A 16,589-nucleotide genomic window follows, 5' to 3' on the forward strand; every position below is an offset into this window, starting at 1 on the left:
TCGGTTCACGCTCCCCATTTATCCCGGTGCTGTGGTACAGTCCCTGCTCTACTCTATGGAGCAGCTTCATCTGGATGCTGCTAGAACATCACTGCGTGAGTGAGGGAGGGGCATCTGCACGAGTCTACACTGCCTGTTTTGGGGATTACATCACTGCATCGTCAGAGCCAGTTGTTCAGTCTTAGCAGCCAAGAAGGGCACCATAAGTCCCAGATCCTGTCTCGCAGCTATCAGTCTTTGGCTGGACTTTTAAGAGGTACTGTAATAAAAGGAAGGACACACGACATTCCCACTGACTGGTCGACACATACAGATCAAAACGACCTGCAGCAGGACAACAAACAGACATCATGACCCAGGGCAAGGTATGAATTAGTTTATTTTAAACCTTTTGTTCGGAGATTCTCTCCATGCTTTACAATTAGAACCGTTTAAATAGTTGCTGTTGATGTCTGTGCCCGACATCATTATATATGAGGCTGTCGATGTGCATGTCTAGCCTGTCCCTTTTTTCCTCTCAAATGCGTAATGGCAATGCGGACTATTTGGCTAAGAAAGTTGCTAGATTTTGTCATTGTTATTCAAATAGTGACTTTGCAGTACATAAACAAACCCCTGGGTACAGTAGCTGGAACATGAAGTAGATTATTCGCGGCACCATCCTAAATGCTTTTTATTTTTCTTCCTGTGGGCTGGTTTAGTCTGTTTTCTGTGCTCTGTAAGATGCTGAGGGAAATGCGTCAGTGCTTTTAACGCGCTGCGTCACCTGACACCCCACTTCTTTCTGAAACTAGTAAAGCGTGATGTGGCCTTGTTCTCCCCGATACCAGACACAGTTATTTTTTTCCAGCTTGAGGCGCTCGAAGGTCACTTTGTTCAAGAAGAATGCTTACATTTAAATAACCCGCTGATATATTTTTTAAAAACATCGTGGATGACCCACGTAGGAGACACAAAATCGGGCTTACACCTGACCATCTCACCCATCAGTCAAAACACTGGTATAATTGGATGCAGTTAAAGTTTTAAAGATGATGAAATTGTTAATAATTTCTTTTTTTGTTTTTCTTGTTGGCTGAACAGGCAACTATTAAACGTGGTTGACATTTCAAGTCAAGGTCTGGGTTTAGGTGTCAGTTGGGGTTAAGGTGCTCCCGAAATGCAAAAGATGAACGCAGTTGTTGTAGAAAAAGTTAGCAATGGCCCAAAAGGTCAAAGTAGGATTGTTGATTTGAAGGGGAAATAAAAGCAGACTCACACAAAATATCAGTCCTATATATTGAAAGGCAAAAATATTAGTTTGCTATACCTTAAAGTGCAGCGAGAGTACAAATGTACCTAATTACAATTCTCAAGTCATTGTTCCAAAATCTTCACGTGCAGTATTCGTTCATCATTGTGTACTTTCAGCAGTAGTGGATTAGCAGTAGTCAAACATCTGCAAATGAGATTGCGAAGCTCCTACAATGGGGCTTACTTCTAGTCATCCTGGAAAGTATTAGGTATATGTGTAATAATTCTATGCATTACACCATTATATTTTTAAGGAATCCATGTATGTGTTAGATCAAAGGAAATCGATTATTAGTTCACTGGCAGTAGCTAAATGCAGCTCCCCAAACGTGTAAAACAGTTGAAGACTGGACATTTCAATCTCTGGTCAAATGATAATGTGACGTTTGTAGTTGCTCAAACACTGATTCACTTACTGTGTCTTTTATTTCTTTCTTCTTTGTTTTTTTTTTTGTATCAAATTAGCTGTTACTTGCTAACAAGGCCACCAATGGCTCCACCAGCGGACAGGCCTTAGTGGCACCAGCTCCTCCGTCATATGAAGAAGCTACTGCGGGTATCACTACACATTTATTTGTTTATATTTAATCATAAAGTTAGCCTTTTATCATATTTCACTAATAAATATGACGGCTGTTAACGGTGTAGCAATGATGGGATTATATTCGGTATAAAGAATTGCTAAAAAGTCTGCAATGAATGTGTCTTTTAGGCATCAGTGCTCCTTGCTACAATGATGTTGAGATGCTTACAGAATTCACCTGGGATGATCGCAACATCAGGAGAGTCTTCATTCGTAAGGTGCCTTAACATTTCCCTGTTATTGAAAATGCTGTCTATCACAGCTAATTTACCTCCGTGTCTGACAAGCACCCACCAATACAATACAACACGGATTGCTTGTTTTTTAAACTCTGATTTGCTGTCTTGTAGGTGTACACCATTTTGATGATCCAGCTTTTGGTCACACTTGCTATTGTGGCTCTTTTCACATTCTGGTAAGTGTTTGACTCAATTCGATTAAGGGTAATCAGCATTAAATTGTTTGAGTAGTCTACTTACTTAAGATGTGTCTTTTAGCGACCCCGTGAAGGCCTACATTCAGACCAATCCTGGATGGTACTGGGCCTCATAGTAAGTAATAAGTTCAGTTAGAAATATACACATACTTTTGCTTGATGTAACGTCTGTCCAAATGTGTGTCTGATATTATTTCTGTTGTTTCACAGTGCCGTATTCTTTGTCACCTATCTTACTCTATCATGCTGCTCTGCACCAAGGTAAAGATAGAGTTAAAAAAATGTAATGCACATCTTAAAAAAGCAAAATGATCTCAAGTGTTGCAATCACATACCTCTCTCTTTCCTACAGGAGACAGTTTCCATGGAATCTGATTCTACTTGCCATCTTTGTGAGTGGAAGGCTGTAAATGGATTTTCATTTATTGAATGTTATGTGCATTTCTCATCATTGTTTCGGGCCTTTCTGGATGAGTAATGTTTCAAATTAACCTGCAGACTGATTTAGAATACCTAAGGAGACATTCATGGATCAACTCCTGTTATTTATGTCAACCTTTTAACCTTACAAATCATTACAAGTCAAGGGTTAAAATGATCTTACAATGAATGAATAAATATGTTTTGCTGCAGCTATTCCAGTCAGAACTTATCTGAAGATGTTAAAATGAAAAAAACTAAATGCCCACATTCTCACATGACTGTCCTTTCTGCCATGACAGACCCTCTCCCTTTCCTACATGACAGGGATGTTGTCCAGGTATGTTGACATATCTTTCTTTCTATTTTACGTAGTTGCCTTGTTTTACTTGACGCGGTGAATTTTAGTGGGTTTGCATGCCTTCTTCAGATATTCATATTAGCTATATTAATTTTGCTTTTGTGTTCATGTAAATAGCCACTTTTCATGCTGTTTTAGGGAGCTCTATATGCAAATGTTAAAAATAATCAATATGAAAGTAAAAACATAACAAAAAGTCTCTTTAGTCTGTTGATCTGTAGATTTAACTTTCATTTGATTTGTTTGCTCTCGTGAAACACTGTCCAACTTGCATGTGTGTGGTCAGTGAAACAACATGAATATATTGTATTTTGTGTGTTTTTTAAAAAGCTTCTATAACACCAAGTCAGTGGTGATGTGTCTGGGAATCACAGTAGCAGTCTGTCTCCTGGTCACAGTCTTCAGTTTCCAAACTAAGGTGAGAAAAATTAAATTAGTTAAATTACATGCCGGTTTTGGAGTTCAAATGACTCAGAAAAACTACCTTTTTTATTTTATGTGCTCTCCAACCAGTTTGATGTTACTTCATGCCAAGGTGTGCTCTTTATCTTCTGCCTCGTAATGTTCATCTCTGGAGTGGTGCTGGCTATTGTCCTTCCTTTTCAATATGTAAGTATGATCAACCAAATCACTCAATCACATCATTTGTCTGGTTAAACTGGAATGTGGTTAGGAGAACTACAAAAAATGTAATGATGAAATAAAAAGTTCAGACACACCTACTCATTCAAGATTTTTAGAATTTTTTGTCTTTAATCTGACCTCTTTTGTAATTTTAGAACAACATTTAAGACGTTAACGTGATTAGATAATACTAAATTGTATAAACAAAGAAAAACAGGTTTTAAATATGTGACATGGCTAATGTTTACTTTGATGAAAGCTCGGGATCCTTTCAGCTTCATGAGATCTTCATCTGTTCTCAGTCCTAAATAACTTGGTCAGGACCTGTTGGCATCACATTTCAAGACACAAAGTACCCCTTTAAGCACCATTTTTCCATTTACGAGGTAGTGTGATATACTTGTCCCTCACAGTCTGAAGCAGACACCATGAGACTGTAATCAAATGCCGCTGACATCACCGTCACAGGACACTGTCACACTGGTAGGAAAATAACGACACTTGTTGCATAAGGGAGAAGTGTGCCCTCTAGAATGAGGTTGGTTCTGTCAAAGGGTTTATTTCAACCCAAACTACCTGAAAAATAGTAATAAGTATTTTTCTGGCAATAAACTACCCAGTGACTGAAAATGAAAGATTTTCAACCAACGTGTAATGGTAGCAGTTCCATCCAGAACTCTGAGACTTGGGTCCCCTGCCTGAAGTCCACCTCCTCCACCCAGCAAATATGCACCTTGTCTGGAGTTAAACACCCAGATCCAGCTACATGCGAGTGTAAACCACCAATGCATGCTGAATATTTATGTTAAAAGTGTACCATGTGCATTAAAACAAAACTCCAAGAGCTCCTGCCCAAGGAATTTGATTATATGGGTAGTTTAGGATAATGGCAGGCAGTTTTGTCCCAGTTTATTTATGAAATATTGGTGTTGTTATGCTGTTGTTTCTTTCATATTTACTGCATTATGTAAAACACTTTGACTTACCATTATAGATAAAATTATCTGCAAAAACAAGCTAGTAACTTATAGCGTCTTGCCATAGTATGGAAACTACAGCAATTAAATAAGGCAGTTTACTGCATAACAACATAACCTTTCAAAGACATTTAGAATGCAGGGCACACCTGATGCTTAAAACAATTCCCAGTGACCAGTATTTATTAAGGAGGCAGGTTGAGATATCACAAGTATACCATGCAAAGCTAGCTACAAATCTCAATGGTATTTTACTTTACTGTATAAATCTACATGAATCTATTAGTAGTTTGGATTTCTTCAGCATTGTTCTTTGATGTAGAAGGTTTTGTCTTCATGAGTCATTTTTTCTAGACCATTTTAAGGGTTGCATAGGGCTGTTTTGTATAACAGTCTAGTGATAATTTAATTCATTCTTCAATTTCAAAATATATAAAACCTCTTGAATGAGTAGATGTTTCTAACCCTCTTTTTGGAGCACTTTTCATTAAATGTGATGCAAACTCTTAACAAATATGTCTCATGAATAATATGGGTTCCCTCAGCTACGAATATATTTAGTTTTCCAATCTAAGATAGAGGACATCTCAAGCTGTGATTTACTGTAATCACATCTAACTAAATCCTTTTTGTGAATTAGGTACCTTGGTTAGATGCCATATATGCTGCCCTGGGAGCCATTCTATTCACAGTGGTAAGAGTAAAGATAGAGTTAAGCCATTAATGATGGAGCAGATCACATTCTGCAGAGCATATTTAATATAAAACCTCAAATAAAAGAGATTTATTATTTCCTCTCTTATTCTCTGTTGCAGTTTTTGGCATTTGACACCCAGCTCCTCATGGGGAACAAGCGGTACACCATGAGTCCTGAAGAATATGTTTTTGCAACTCTCAACATCTACCTTGATATTGTGTACATCTTCTCCTTCTTCCTCCAGATCTTTGGAACCAAACGAGAATAAACTACATTCCCTATGTGCAGGCAAGAGCTGCACCGTTATGGAAATCTAGGCAAACGAGATAAAGAGTCTTAAAACTTTGTTGATTGTGGTGACAGTGCTTCCAATCAGTTATTGCAGCTTTATTTTCTGCCTGATAACTATGGTCCTCAATACTTTGTGAACAGCTAAACATGCACAATGATGCATATCAGTAGCCACACCCAAGATGTCTGAGACCTTTCCCTCCACCTCCAGCATGTTTGTGAACCCTTGTCCCAAACTGCAGGTTAGCTTAGTAGCTGTATTGACAAGAAACACATGATCTCCCTCCATTTGGTGTTGTTGAAATTTTCTGGGAGTGTCTATATGAAGCTGTAAGGGTGCATTTGTGTCATAAATTACTGCAAACAATAAATGTTAATGCTCTTTAGGGTGTATTAAATGTACAAATCAAGCATGACTCTTAGGCCTAACTACACCAAGTACAGTCATTCCATCTTTTGGCTATTGCTGTGGGTGTTTATTTAGTGACTGAAAGTGCAAATGTAACTTAAGAAATGCTTAAAAAGTGTAAATAATTTCCTGTGTTTTTTGACATATCCAATGCTGTCTACGTACTGTGAATAACAACACAGTCCTCTGCTGTATTTAACAGTTTGAGGGGAGGTGATGAATTTTGAATGACAATCTGAAAATGTTTCTATTCAATTTAGGATTGTGCTGCTCATATCACTTTGATTTGTAAACTCATATTCATGGTATACTGTATGGTCATATTGATGATTTTCACAAAGCTTCCATTCTTTGTTTTCACTTTGCAGTTGCAGTGTTTGTCAGTCTTTGGTCCAACACGTGGGTTTGTATTGTAAATCTTTTGATTTGAAATGGTTCACAGATCAGTTTGATGAAAGCTACTTGGTTTGAAACTTATGGGTTTTGGTTCTTTTACTCTGTAAAGTTATGAGTTTAAGTGGTGACAAGCAGTAAATCTAAACATAACAGTGCCAAACACTCATGGGTTTAACATAACTTTTGATAAGGACTGTACTTGTGGAGGGGTTTGAGTGATATCATTTAATGAGATTTGAAGTTTATTTTTCTATGATAGAATGTTATATTTCTGAAAGTGTGCGATATAAAATAGCAAGTTTGATTCCTGAAATGAATTTGTAAGTCTTTTAAAGTGGCCTTTTTATTCCAGTTATTCTATTCAATTGGTGCAGTTTATTGTTTTCAGAGGACAGTGCATTTCATTGCAGAATTAGTGTTACTGTATTCATTTATCAAAGGGTGTGTACAAATATGGTCACTTCTTCTCTCTGAATAAATAAATTGTGCTTTAACACCTTTAAAATGGCATCTTATTTAATCCATTACACATGTGAAACTCCACCCAAGAGATTCATGAGGAAAACTGTCAAATTGTGTCACATTTCACAGATCATCATAAATGTCTTCATCTCAGTTTTGTGATAGTTTTTTATTTTAGTTATTTATTTTAGGCTTTTTTAAAAACAACAAACAAAAACAAAGCAACAAAAACATTCATTTTAAAGTCTGGGTTAAAAATCACTAATATATTTGCACTGTTTACATGTAATATGACTTCCAAAATGTTTAGCCTATTTGAAGCAAGTAGTTCTATTAATGTTCAGCACAGTTACAAGAACAAAAATCAGACTAACAACAAGAGTATATGCTTGAGATTCCGTAATTGTTTGGACCCAGAACGGATTTTTCAGATAAAGATTGATTATCTTTTCTATTTAAAAATCAAAAGAAATAGCAAAAACGGCTATAGACAGATACACATGTGTCGAAAATACTAAATAACTGCGTGCACGTGGTATATACACGTGATTAAAATAAAACTCATATTCACAGTTTAGTGCCGGCAAGTGTGACGTGGTATTAAAGGCTTTCCTCCGGTCTACAATCAACCAGTACATGTAGGCTATATTGAATTTAACAGCATCCAGGCATCCAATCAGAAGGTGCGATGGTACGACCTCCAGATCAGCCATGTTGTGGTTTTGAATGAGGAAGAAGCGGGAGATGTTATTCTTTACAAGTTTATTTGTAATTTATAGTCACATTAATGATATATAAATGAGTTAGGGTGTGACTCAAAATGATAGCAAATTTTCCGACCGCGCTGGTAGCGACTTATCGTATTCCTACTGGAATTTAACCATACTTCAATAAATTAGCCGTGTCGCTAACAGCGCTAGCTAGCGTCCTAGCTAGGTAGAGCTAATTCCAAGCTAACTAGCTTACTGTTAGTTGTGTCGGTGGGAAATTAAAATGGTATTTGTGGGGAGTGTTAGCCTTTGAAGCAGCCTTAGCTAACCTACCTCTGTTGAATGAAGCACGCGAGCTTCATTTGGCGTGCCTATTTTGACAGTGAGACCGATAGTAGCCATAACGATTTATCTTTGAATCCGCGGTGTCATTTCTGAAACTTTTGAGTCATGTTGAACAAAATCTACGAATGGATAGAAACGAGCTTTGCCAATCTTCGCAATGGTGAACCAGCTGCGGAGCACTCACATGGACACCGGGCAGCGATAGATGGTCCAGTAAGACGGAAAAGACCCATTGAATGGTATGAACTATAAAAGCCTCTTCTTCTTCTTCTTCTTTTTTCATTTTAAGTGAGCGCCATTCTGTTTAAAAATATACGAGATTTAACTGACTCAGAGTTATCCAATGAATCAGTGTGACTACCGTTGCCTTTCTGTTCGCGTTTCGTTCAGTTTCAGTTTAGTGGAGATGATTCATATGTTTTATTTGTTTATTTCTTAAGTTTGGAGGATGGCCATAACATCGATCAAGATGGTTTAGTGATTAAGAAATCACGAATGGGTACGTGCACTATAATTTACATATACCATTGTGCGATTAACTTGTGAATGTGGTTTTATCAGGAGGAGCCTCATAACAACTATTAATTCGGATTGTGTGACAAATCTACAGGGGATCTTATTGATTCAGTCAAAAGTGCAGCTGAAGGGGTCAAGAGTCATAGTACCAGTGTAGCTACATGGATGAGGAACAACGTAAGCCCAACTTTGAGAAATTTTCTGCCTACCTCCCCTGATTCCCCTCCTGGAGAGTCCCAACCTTCAACATCAGCAGCAGTCTGGACGGGAAGGCCGGTGAGACTTGCATGTAGAGGGTATCATCATCAATACAGATTAAAAACCTTTTTTGTTCATAGCCTGTTTATATAGTGCCATAAATTATAATATTTGACCAACACCTTTTGATGAGCAAGCGCTGATCTTATTGTGGATTTTATTAGAAATGCCAAATAACACACTTGAATGCGTGTAACTTAGAAGAGACAAATTGTGTCCAAAAAGTTGATGAGAGGTGATCATTCAAAGGGACGTATACCACTATTTAAAACTAAAAGTGGCTTAAGATGAACAGAAAATGATAATTTAATCATTAAAGCTGTTTAAAGTTTGTGACAACCCTATCTTTCACTTATCTTTCATTTTCCTCTGTGTCTATTTTTGGCTGAAGATTGTTGACAGGAATTCTTTGGATGAGACATTTGCTGCCCCCTCAACAACTCTGGAGTGGAAAACATCCAAATCAGGTACATCTATTGCTTAAGTGTGCATTAACTTTTTAAATACACTTAAACCTTTTCAAAGGTATGTAAACCTCAGCTACCAACCTAACTCTAACGTAAGGGGGATTAAGCGATGTGTTTAAATCGCGTTGCATGTAATCTTTCCTTTGGGGTTTTAACATTATTTCATTAGTATTCTGTGGTGCTGAAGCTCAGAGTGCTGTGGTACACATTTGAAGGTTAAGGCTGCAAGTGTATATGGGCCTTGAACTGTTGGAGAGAAATGAATTATTTCACTGTTGTTTTTTAATTCCCCCTCCAACTCTAGAGTGGTTGCGCAATGAGAAGTCTATAATGGGATCAAAAGTCTGTAGGCGACAGGTGTGCATGAGTCCTACACATCGTGAGGTGCCAAAAACAAATGGGCACTCGGTCAATGTGCCACCCTCTGTCACCCCCAAATTTCAACCCTCCCCACGGTTACGCAGGCCCCTACATACCCGACCACATGGGATTTCGAGGTAATACTTGCATCTTGTTTTTTACGTCTTGCAAAAAAAAATCCTCTTTCAGTAGATGCTTTTGCTTTGGGATTGTTTGTTAATAATCGGGTGTCAGTTAATGATTTTTGATCACCAAAATGTGTCTGCAGTTTGTTTGGTGGAGTGGGCACAACAAGCAGCTCCTGCACAAGCCTGTATGAGAAGACCTTTCCCATCAAAGTGGTGCAGAGCCCAACACACAGCATCTCATCAGGCCGCTTACACAGAACCAGGCCACGCTGTACAGCACAGGAGGTAAGACACAAGGACTGTAAGGCACCGTGTGGTTCCCTCTGATTCATTTGTTCCATTTGTTTGTTAATATCGTTGTTCTCTTGTGTAATTGTCAGTGTGTTCTTGAAGAGGAGAAAGAGATCTACAGGCAGCTTCTGACCATGGTTTCTGGTGGTCAGTCATCTTTCCTTCACAACGGCAGCTCACACACCATTGTGAGGTCACACAGAGATTTGTATGTATCAGACAAATAGAAGATACTTCTAACAATGCAATATTCATGCATAAATCTTCTTTACCATTGAGTCTTTTTACGGAACTTTGTTCAGATGATTCCTGCTATCTCATTGGTTGCCACCCTTTTTCAATGTCTCATCAGCACCAGCTTCCTCTCCAGCCACAGAATTCGACAAATCTCTTCTCCAACTGGGTCAGCAACAGGAGTAACTTCAGAGGGACCCAGTAGCCCTCCCAGCCCCAGGGGAATATCTAGCCAATGCTCCAGCAACCTCCCCAGCCCTGTGGGAGTCTCCAGCAAGTCAGGGATAGGATCTCAAGACACAGACCTCAGCTCCAGCATAGCAGCAGCTCCTTCCCCATCAGCTCTGCAGGATAACACCTCTCAGGACACACAGTCATCAGGTGAGACATCAGCATGAAAACTTAATAGACAGTATGAAATTAAATCTCACAAGTAATCAAATATTTGCATGGCCTATGTCTTTCTGTGTTTAATGTACTTTTCTTTTCTTACAGCACATGATGGTGACTCTGTAATTATTGTAAATGAGAAAAGGGGTAAAAAGCAAGACCGCTCAAGGTTAGTATCTTTTTTTTTAAGTCAAGGTTACTATTTTATTCAGATTAGCCAGTTAGTCAGATTCTCCTAAACTCTGTTTCTGTGAGTGATTTTCCCCAAATATGACCCACAAAGTTGGTGAATGGTAGGGCTGGGTATCAATCAAAAATTTTCGATGCCGGTACCAATACCGATACCTTCACTTCGATAACGGTTCCTGAACTATACTTTTTTTCGATACCTATTTTATTATATCAATTCTAACAAAAAGGAAACTACATTACAGTACAAATCTTCAGTTTTATTTTTCAGCTCAGTATTTCAATTTCCCAGAGGGAACCTCCCAAAGGGATTGATAAAGTTTATAATAATTTCCAGTGCAAACAGGTCACAGGTTGGTGTCTAATACTATCCTACACACTGAGGATACTTTTCACTGAGCAGTTTTTCTTCAGAAAGATCAACATGTCTGCTTTCTGCACGTATTAAGTTGTAGTAAGATTGATATTACTGCCGGATTTCGCTCAATGTTAATTTACCTGTTAAAATGCCACACACTGCGCCGTCCTCGGTACTCTTAGATGAAGCCGAGTCCAGTGGTGGAGATTTTGAATTATGCCGCTCGGGCTCTGTGGCGTCCACAGGCTGACTTAAATGCAGAGAGGAGGATGGTTGCGGTCCGAGCTTCTTGCAGTAAAACACAGAGCAACTTTCTGCTCTTAAAATGATTAAATTAGTGGTGTTGCTGGCCTCAGCAGCGATGACCTTTTGGCATATGCTGCATCGCGCACTATTGGCATCAATCTTGGTGAAATGGAGCCACGCTTTTGACCTCGGTGGCATTGTTTAACCGCTTCGGTGACACGCAGACACCTACAGTTCCCAATGCACATGCACGTGAACCCCGTCTGTGGGTGTAACCACATTTTCCTGCATGCGGCACAGTGTAACGTTAATACAGCTAATTGAGGATAGCATGATCAGTTCTTGATCACGTGATTGATCTCTGGGTACCGAAACTTGGCACCGAAAGACGAGGCATGTTTTGATACTCGGTACTACCGAAGCATTTTGGTCGGTGCCTTTGAAGAACCGAAGTTCGGTACCCAGCCCTAGTGAATGGCAGATCTCCTCTCATATTCCTTTGTGTAATCCTTGAAGATCAGTGCATCTGTCCCTTAATATTTTTTGTTATGCTGTTGTGCTTTCCGAGTCTCTAAGAGTTAAAGTTTGCATTTGAGTTGTCAAACTAGTTATCCCCACAAATGTTGGTTCCTTTGCTATATCTTTACCATTATAAATAGCATGTTTCATGTTAGGAGAAGTGTGTCTTTGGCTTTTTTATTACAATATTCATCATCTTATTCATTTCACAAGGCTGCACTGTCTCAATTTGTTTGACAGATTTATCATAATTTATATCTGGTAGCCGTCTCCGCTCTACAGGAGATCCTATAAACTTTTCAAACTTTTCTTACCTCCTTTTTGAGTGTGTTCCTGATAATAAATTCTAAATTTGTTGAATTTATAATGGCATTCCCTTTATAATTACTTCTGTTAAAGGTTTAAACAGATAAACAGTTTACATGTTAAATATTTAGCATGCACTAGTTGTATAAGAAGGTAATAATTATTAAAGGAAGTTAGTTTGATGTGCATGAACAGCATATTTTTCTGTTTTATAGTGTGCCATGTTTCCAAGCGGAGCTATGGATCAAAGAATTGTAAGTACACTCTATATAATCTATCACTATTAATTTTTCACTGATACTAGAATTGAATGTGGCAAAGAGAACTTTTTTGTGTGTCTAGGACTAGCATGTATGACTCTCGAGCTAGAGAAAGACGGAGACAAATAGAAGAACAGGAAGCACTTGCCGCCCAGCTGCTGCGACAGGTGAGCGGTCACTGCTAAGGCCCTCGTTTTGGTCCAGTTTTATTGTAATGATTTCCTCCTGTATCAACATATTGATGTCCTTTCATTTGTGGTCTTCAGCGCTTGTCCGAGGAGGGGCAGCGTAGCTCACATGTGGAGGTCTGTGTTCGTGTTCCTTTGGAAAAGGAGGTTCCTTTGACTCTTGTGATAGAGGAACCGAAGCCTTCAGAGGAGAAACCAGAATTTCCTGAACTCACAGAGGTGTGGTCATTGTATCTTGATATACTTGATACTCTTGTATCTTGATATGTAATATTTACTGTGTATGTATTTAAGTGAGACACTTAAATAGATGTCTAGAATCTCGGGTAGTCCAGCATGTGTTGTCGTTCCTTTTTTAGGTAAAATGAGTTGGAGAACAACTAAATGTTAAACCCAAATGGTGCCTGTCTTATTTCCCATCATATGCTTTTTTCACTGGTATGCTATTGTACTTTATTCATCAGGAAATGGAGGCTGAGGTGAACAGGGCACTGATGAGAGGGGGTAGTCCTCATGAAGTACTAAGCGAAGGTTTCGGTCTCAGCCTTACACGAAAAGACCTGCAAACCCTCAGCAACCTCAACTGGCTCAACGATGAGGTGAAAACATAATGCTGCACATAGTTCTGGTCTAAAAGAACTCATGTTTAAATGATCAGCATTAATGTTCATTCAACAATAACATCTGTTTGCATGCATTATGATACTTAAAAGCACTTGACCATTATCATATTTGTAATGTAACAACAGTTTTAGCCGTACAATCCATTCAAACTGTCCCTTTTAATTTCTCAGGTGATCAACTTTTATATGAACCTGCTGGTTGAACGCAGCAAGCAGCCCAATCTGCCATCAGTCAATACGTTCAACACATTTTTCTATCCTAAACTGCGCAGCAGTGGATACTCTGCTGTCCGCCGCTGGACAAAGAAGACAGACGTTTTTGCTAAAGACGTCCTGTTAGTTCCTGTTCACTTGGGAATGCATTGGTGCCTCTCTGTAAGTCTTAATGGCTGTTTTTGTAAACCTGGACGTAAGATTCATGTATGTTGCTGCCTCATGTCAGAGGCAGTAATGTTACTTTCTTTTTTGAATTGTTCTTCTTTTCTTCCCAGGTGGTGGATTTCCGCAAAAAGTCCATCATGTACTTTGATTCTATGGGGGGAAACAATGACCAAGCGTGCCATATTTTGTTGTAAGTTTCTGTCCTGTTTGTTTTTTTAATGGGATATACGTTTGAACAGATAAATAACTGCTGCTTCACCATTATGAATCATTGGAGTGCTTTGATTGACATTTATTTTGTTTTACAGTAACTACCTGCAGCAGGAAAGTAAGGACAAGAAGGGCAAAGAACTGGATACCTCAGGTTGGAGTCTGCACAGCAAAAAATCCAATGTAAGTCCAACACGCAAGCCTCAGTGTGTCTGTATTCGCTGCATAGCCAGTTAGCCAGTACAGTTCAGCAGGTTGTTGTTAACCCATAACCAGATAGTTTTTTGTTTTTTTTTAATACAGAACAGGCTAGCCTCCACTAAAGACATGCTGTATTGCATCTTGGACATGCTGTATTGCATCTTGGACATGCTGTATTGTTTACAGTGTTGCGATGCTTCTCGATGCGCATCTAAACAGGCTGATGGAAACGCACCTAGTGATACAAGGCTCGAATCGGAGCTTCATTTGAAATCTCCCCCACTACTCGACGCATGCTTCAGAGCTTCAGTTCATGGTTTCAAACATTTTAAATGAACACCTGCATCCCTCTTTCATTTGTAGGAAATCCCGCAGCAGATGAATGGCAGCGACTGTGGAATGTTCACGTGCAAATATGCAGATTACATCACCAAAGACAAGCCAATCACATTCACACAGGTAATCACTAACAGCACCGGTATTTATTCAGTAAAACGTGAGTGGCTTCAGACTGTATAACCTTTCCTTATTTTGACAGAAACACATGCCCTACTTCAGAAAAAGGATGGTTTGGGAGATTTTGAACCACAAGCTGTTGTGATATCAGGATGGCGACTGAGAACTTGTACAGTTAGCTCAGAGCTTGAGATGAAGACTGAGCTACGATCCTCAGGAGGACATACTGACAGCGATCCTCATTCTGGGAAAGACTTGCAGACCAGCTCCTCTGATCAGGAACAAGCTGCTCTCGTCCTCGAAGGTCATTTAAGCCCACAGCAAGTGTTTGCTGATGGGATGTCGCTGGAGCACAAATCACTGCCTCCCAGTTCTCTTTTCCAGTTCTTTGATTTTTTTTTAAAAATTTTGGTGCACCATTGGAGCGTCAGTATAGCAGCTGAAACACTGCGTGTTTTGTATTGCTCAGGCAGTACTGTTCCAACTGTTCCACACTTATAGTGACCTACAAAGCATACTCTGAGGTGTAATGTTTGCTTCTTGTTTTTTTTTTTTTTTTTGTATACATAAGTGTGTTGTCTGGTAAGATTGTTATTGCGTTTATACTCGTACGGTGCAAAGAAAAAGAAATTTGACTTTACTTTGAACAAAGGAAAACTCTTCATTTTAAGGTTAAAACCTCTGGACACGAGGCTTCTGTTTACCGGTAGTTTCTTTAATGTTAAACAGCTCTCAACAACCAGCAATGACTAATTAACAAACATCTAAAACAGTTTGTTAAACTTCTATTGTGTTTACTGACTAACTCCTGCGAGTATATTGCACAGTATGAACATAATACTTAAAAGTGATTATTTAAATGTCGTTGAAATGCACAAAAGTCTTAAATGTGACATGACCTCAGAGTATGATTTAGAGTGAAAATGGATGTTTTCGTTCTTCACTGACTCAAATGTAACGAAACGGTTACAGCCTAAAACAGCAGGGTAAAAAAAGTTTTGCCATTTCCTTCTTATTCATATTCTTGATAAGATTGTAAATTGAGCTTCAAAGTCTATTTTATGTATTTGAGATTCTTTTTGTTCAACAGCAACTTTTGGAACATATTCAGTATATTTTGGATTTTGTACATACTTAAAATATATACAGCCTACAGTGTAATAAACTCTTTTTTTTTTTTTTAAACCCATTTCCTGTTTTAGAAATAAATTCTAGAGTATTACGATGTTTGTATGTTACCTCCAAGTCGGTATGATCTGCAGGTACCACATTTGATAAACATGACAGAAGCTGTGTGTGTCTTGGCTTATTTGAATTATGTTATGACTTATGACTTCACCAACGCCTTATATTTTTAGTGTAATAAAAACACACAAACCACATTGGAAAAAACAAAGAAACCCAAAACATTTATTTCAAAGGGGAGAAAAACAACAAATCTTTAAAATCAAGCAGTGAAAAGTTTAAGCTGGTGGGATTTTTTATTTTTGTAAAATGTGCTTTTTTTCATGAGGGAAAAACTAAATCCCGCTTCATGGCACAAACGTTACTGAAGAGAGGTTGATGGCGAAAGCAAGACTTGCCGGATGTTTTTGAGCATGAATTTAGAGTTGACCTAAGGTGAAGCGTTGAACGACGCTCGGCGAACAAACAGCAGTCCAAAATTAGCAGCAGCTTGTATTTTGACTCGGGTTTTTCTTCAGTGTTTTTGGATTATGACTGTGGAGCACAAAATATGTTCATGTTCAGCGTAGCTCAACACGGCAACTTCAACATCTGCAGTGCATGGAAACGATTCCAGTCAGTAACACTTCACGAGCCCTTCTGGTGCACTCTAAGGCATTTCTGTGAAGCAAAACTCAAAAGGGAAGGAAACTGCTCAAATGTATCTGCAAGTAAACATGAACCTGAACAGAAAAGCTGAAACGGGATGGAATGCTGAGTCGCATCTAAAGCAACCCCGTCTTACTCACAAAAACAAACCAGCCTTTTTTTCTCTTTTTT

General features: G+C 38.7%; 2 protein-coding genes across 2 annotated transcripts; both read left to right on the forward strand.

The window, feature by feature from the left end:
- The first annotated feature begins 70 nt into the window (after positions 1-70).
- Positions 71-6,981, forward strand: LOC140271669 (protein lifeguard 2-like). The gene is made up of 12 exons (XM_072366951.1): positions 71-365; positions 1,759-1,849; positions 2,006-2,094; positions 2,227-2,291; positions 2,374-2,427; positions 2,523-2,573; positions 2,665-2,704; positions 3,035-3,072; positions 3,424-3,511; positions 3,607-3,702; positions 5,335-5,388; positions 5,510-6,981. Exons 1-12 carry the CDS (start codon positions 351-353, stop codon positions 5,657-5,659), a joined length of 831 nt encoding a protein of 276 aa, XP_072223052.1. The 5' UTR covers positions 71-350; the 3' UTR covers positions 5,660-6,981.
- Positions 6,982-7,654: 673 nt separating this feature from the next.
- senp1 (SUMO specific peptidase 1) lies at positions 7,655-15,764 on the forward strand. Its single transcript, XM_072366950.1, has 18 exons — positions 7,655-8,243; positions 8,445-8,503; positions 8,615-8,796; positions 9,170-9,245; positions 9,550-9,742; positions 9,874-10,018; positions 10,114-10,232; positions 10,377-10,639; positions 10,754-10,817; positions 12,482-12,520; positions 12,609-12,693; positions 12,793-12,933; positions 13,179-13,313; positions 13,509-13,712; positions 13,829-13,908; positions 14,027-14,111; positions 14,493-14,588; positions 14,668-15,764. Exons 1-18 carry the CDS (start codon positions 8,110-8,112, stop codon positions 14,728-14,730), a joined length of 2,163 nt encoding a protein of 720 aa, XP_072223051.1. The 5' UTR covers positions 7,655-8,109; the 3' UTR covers positions 14,731-15,764.
- The last annotated feature ends 825 nt before the right edge of the window (positions 15,765-16,589 follow it).

This window comes from Leuresthes tenuis, unplaced genomic scaffold (genome assembly GCF_036924035.1).
Source record: "Leuresthes tenuis unplaced genomic scaffold, fLeuTen1.0.hap1 SCAF_16, whole genome shotgun sequence".
In the NCBI taxonomy this organism is placed as follows: domain Eukaryota; kingdom Metazoa; phylum Chordata; class Actinopteri; order Atheriniformes; family Atherinopsidae; genus Leuresthes; species Leuresthes tenuis.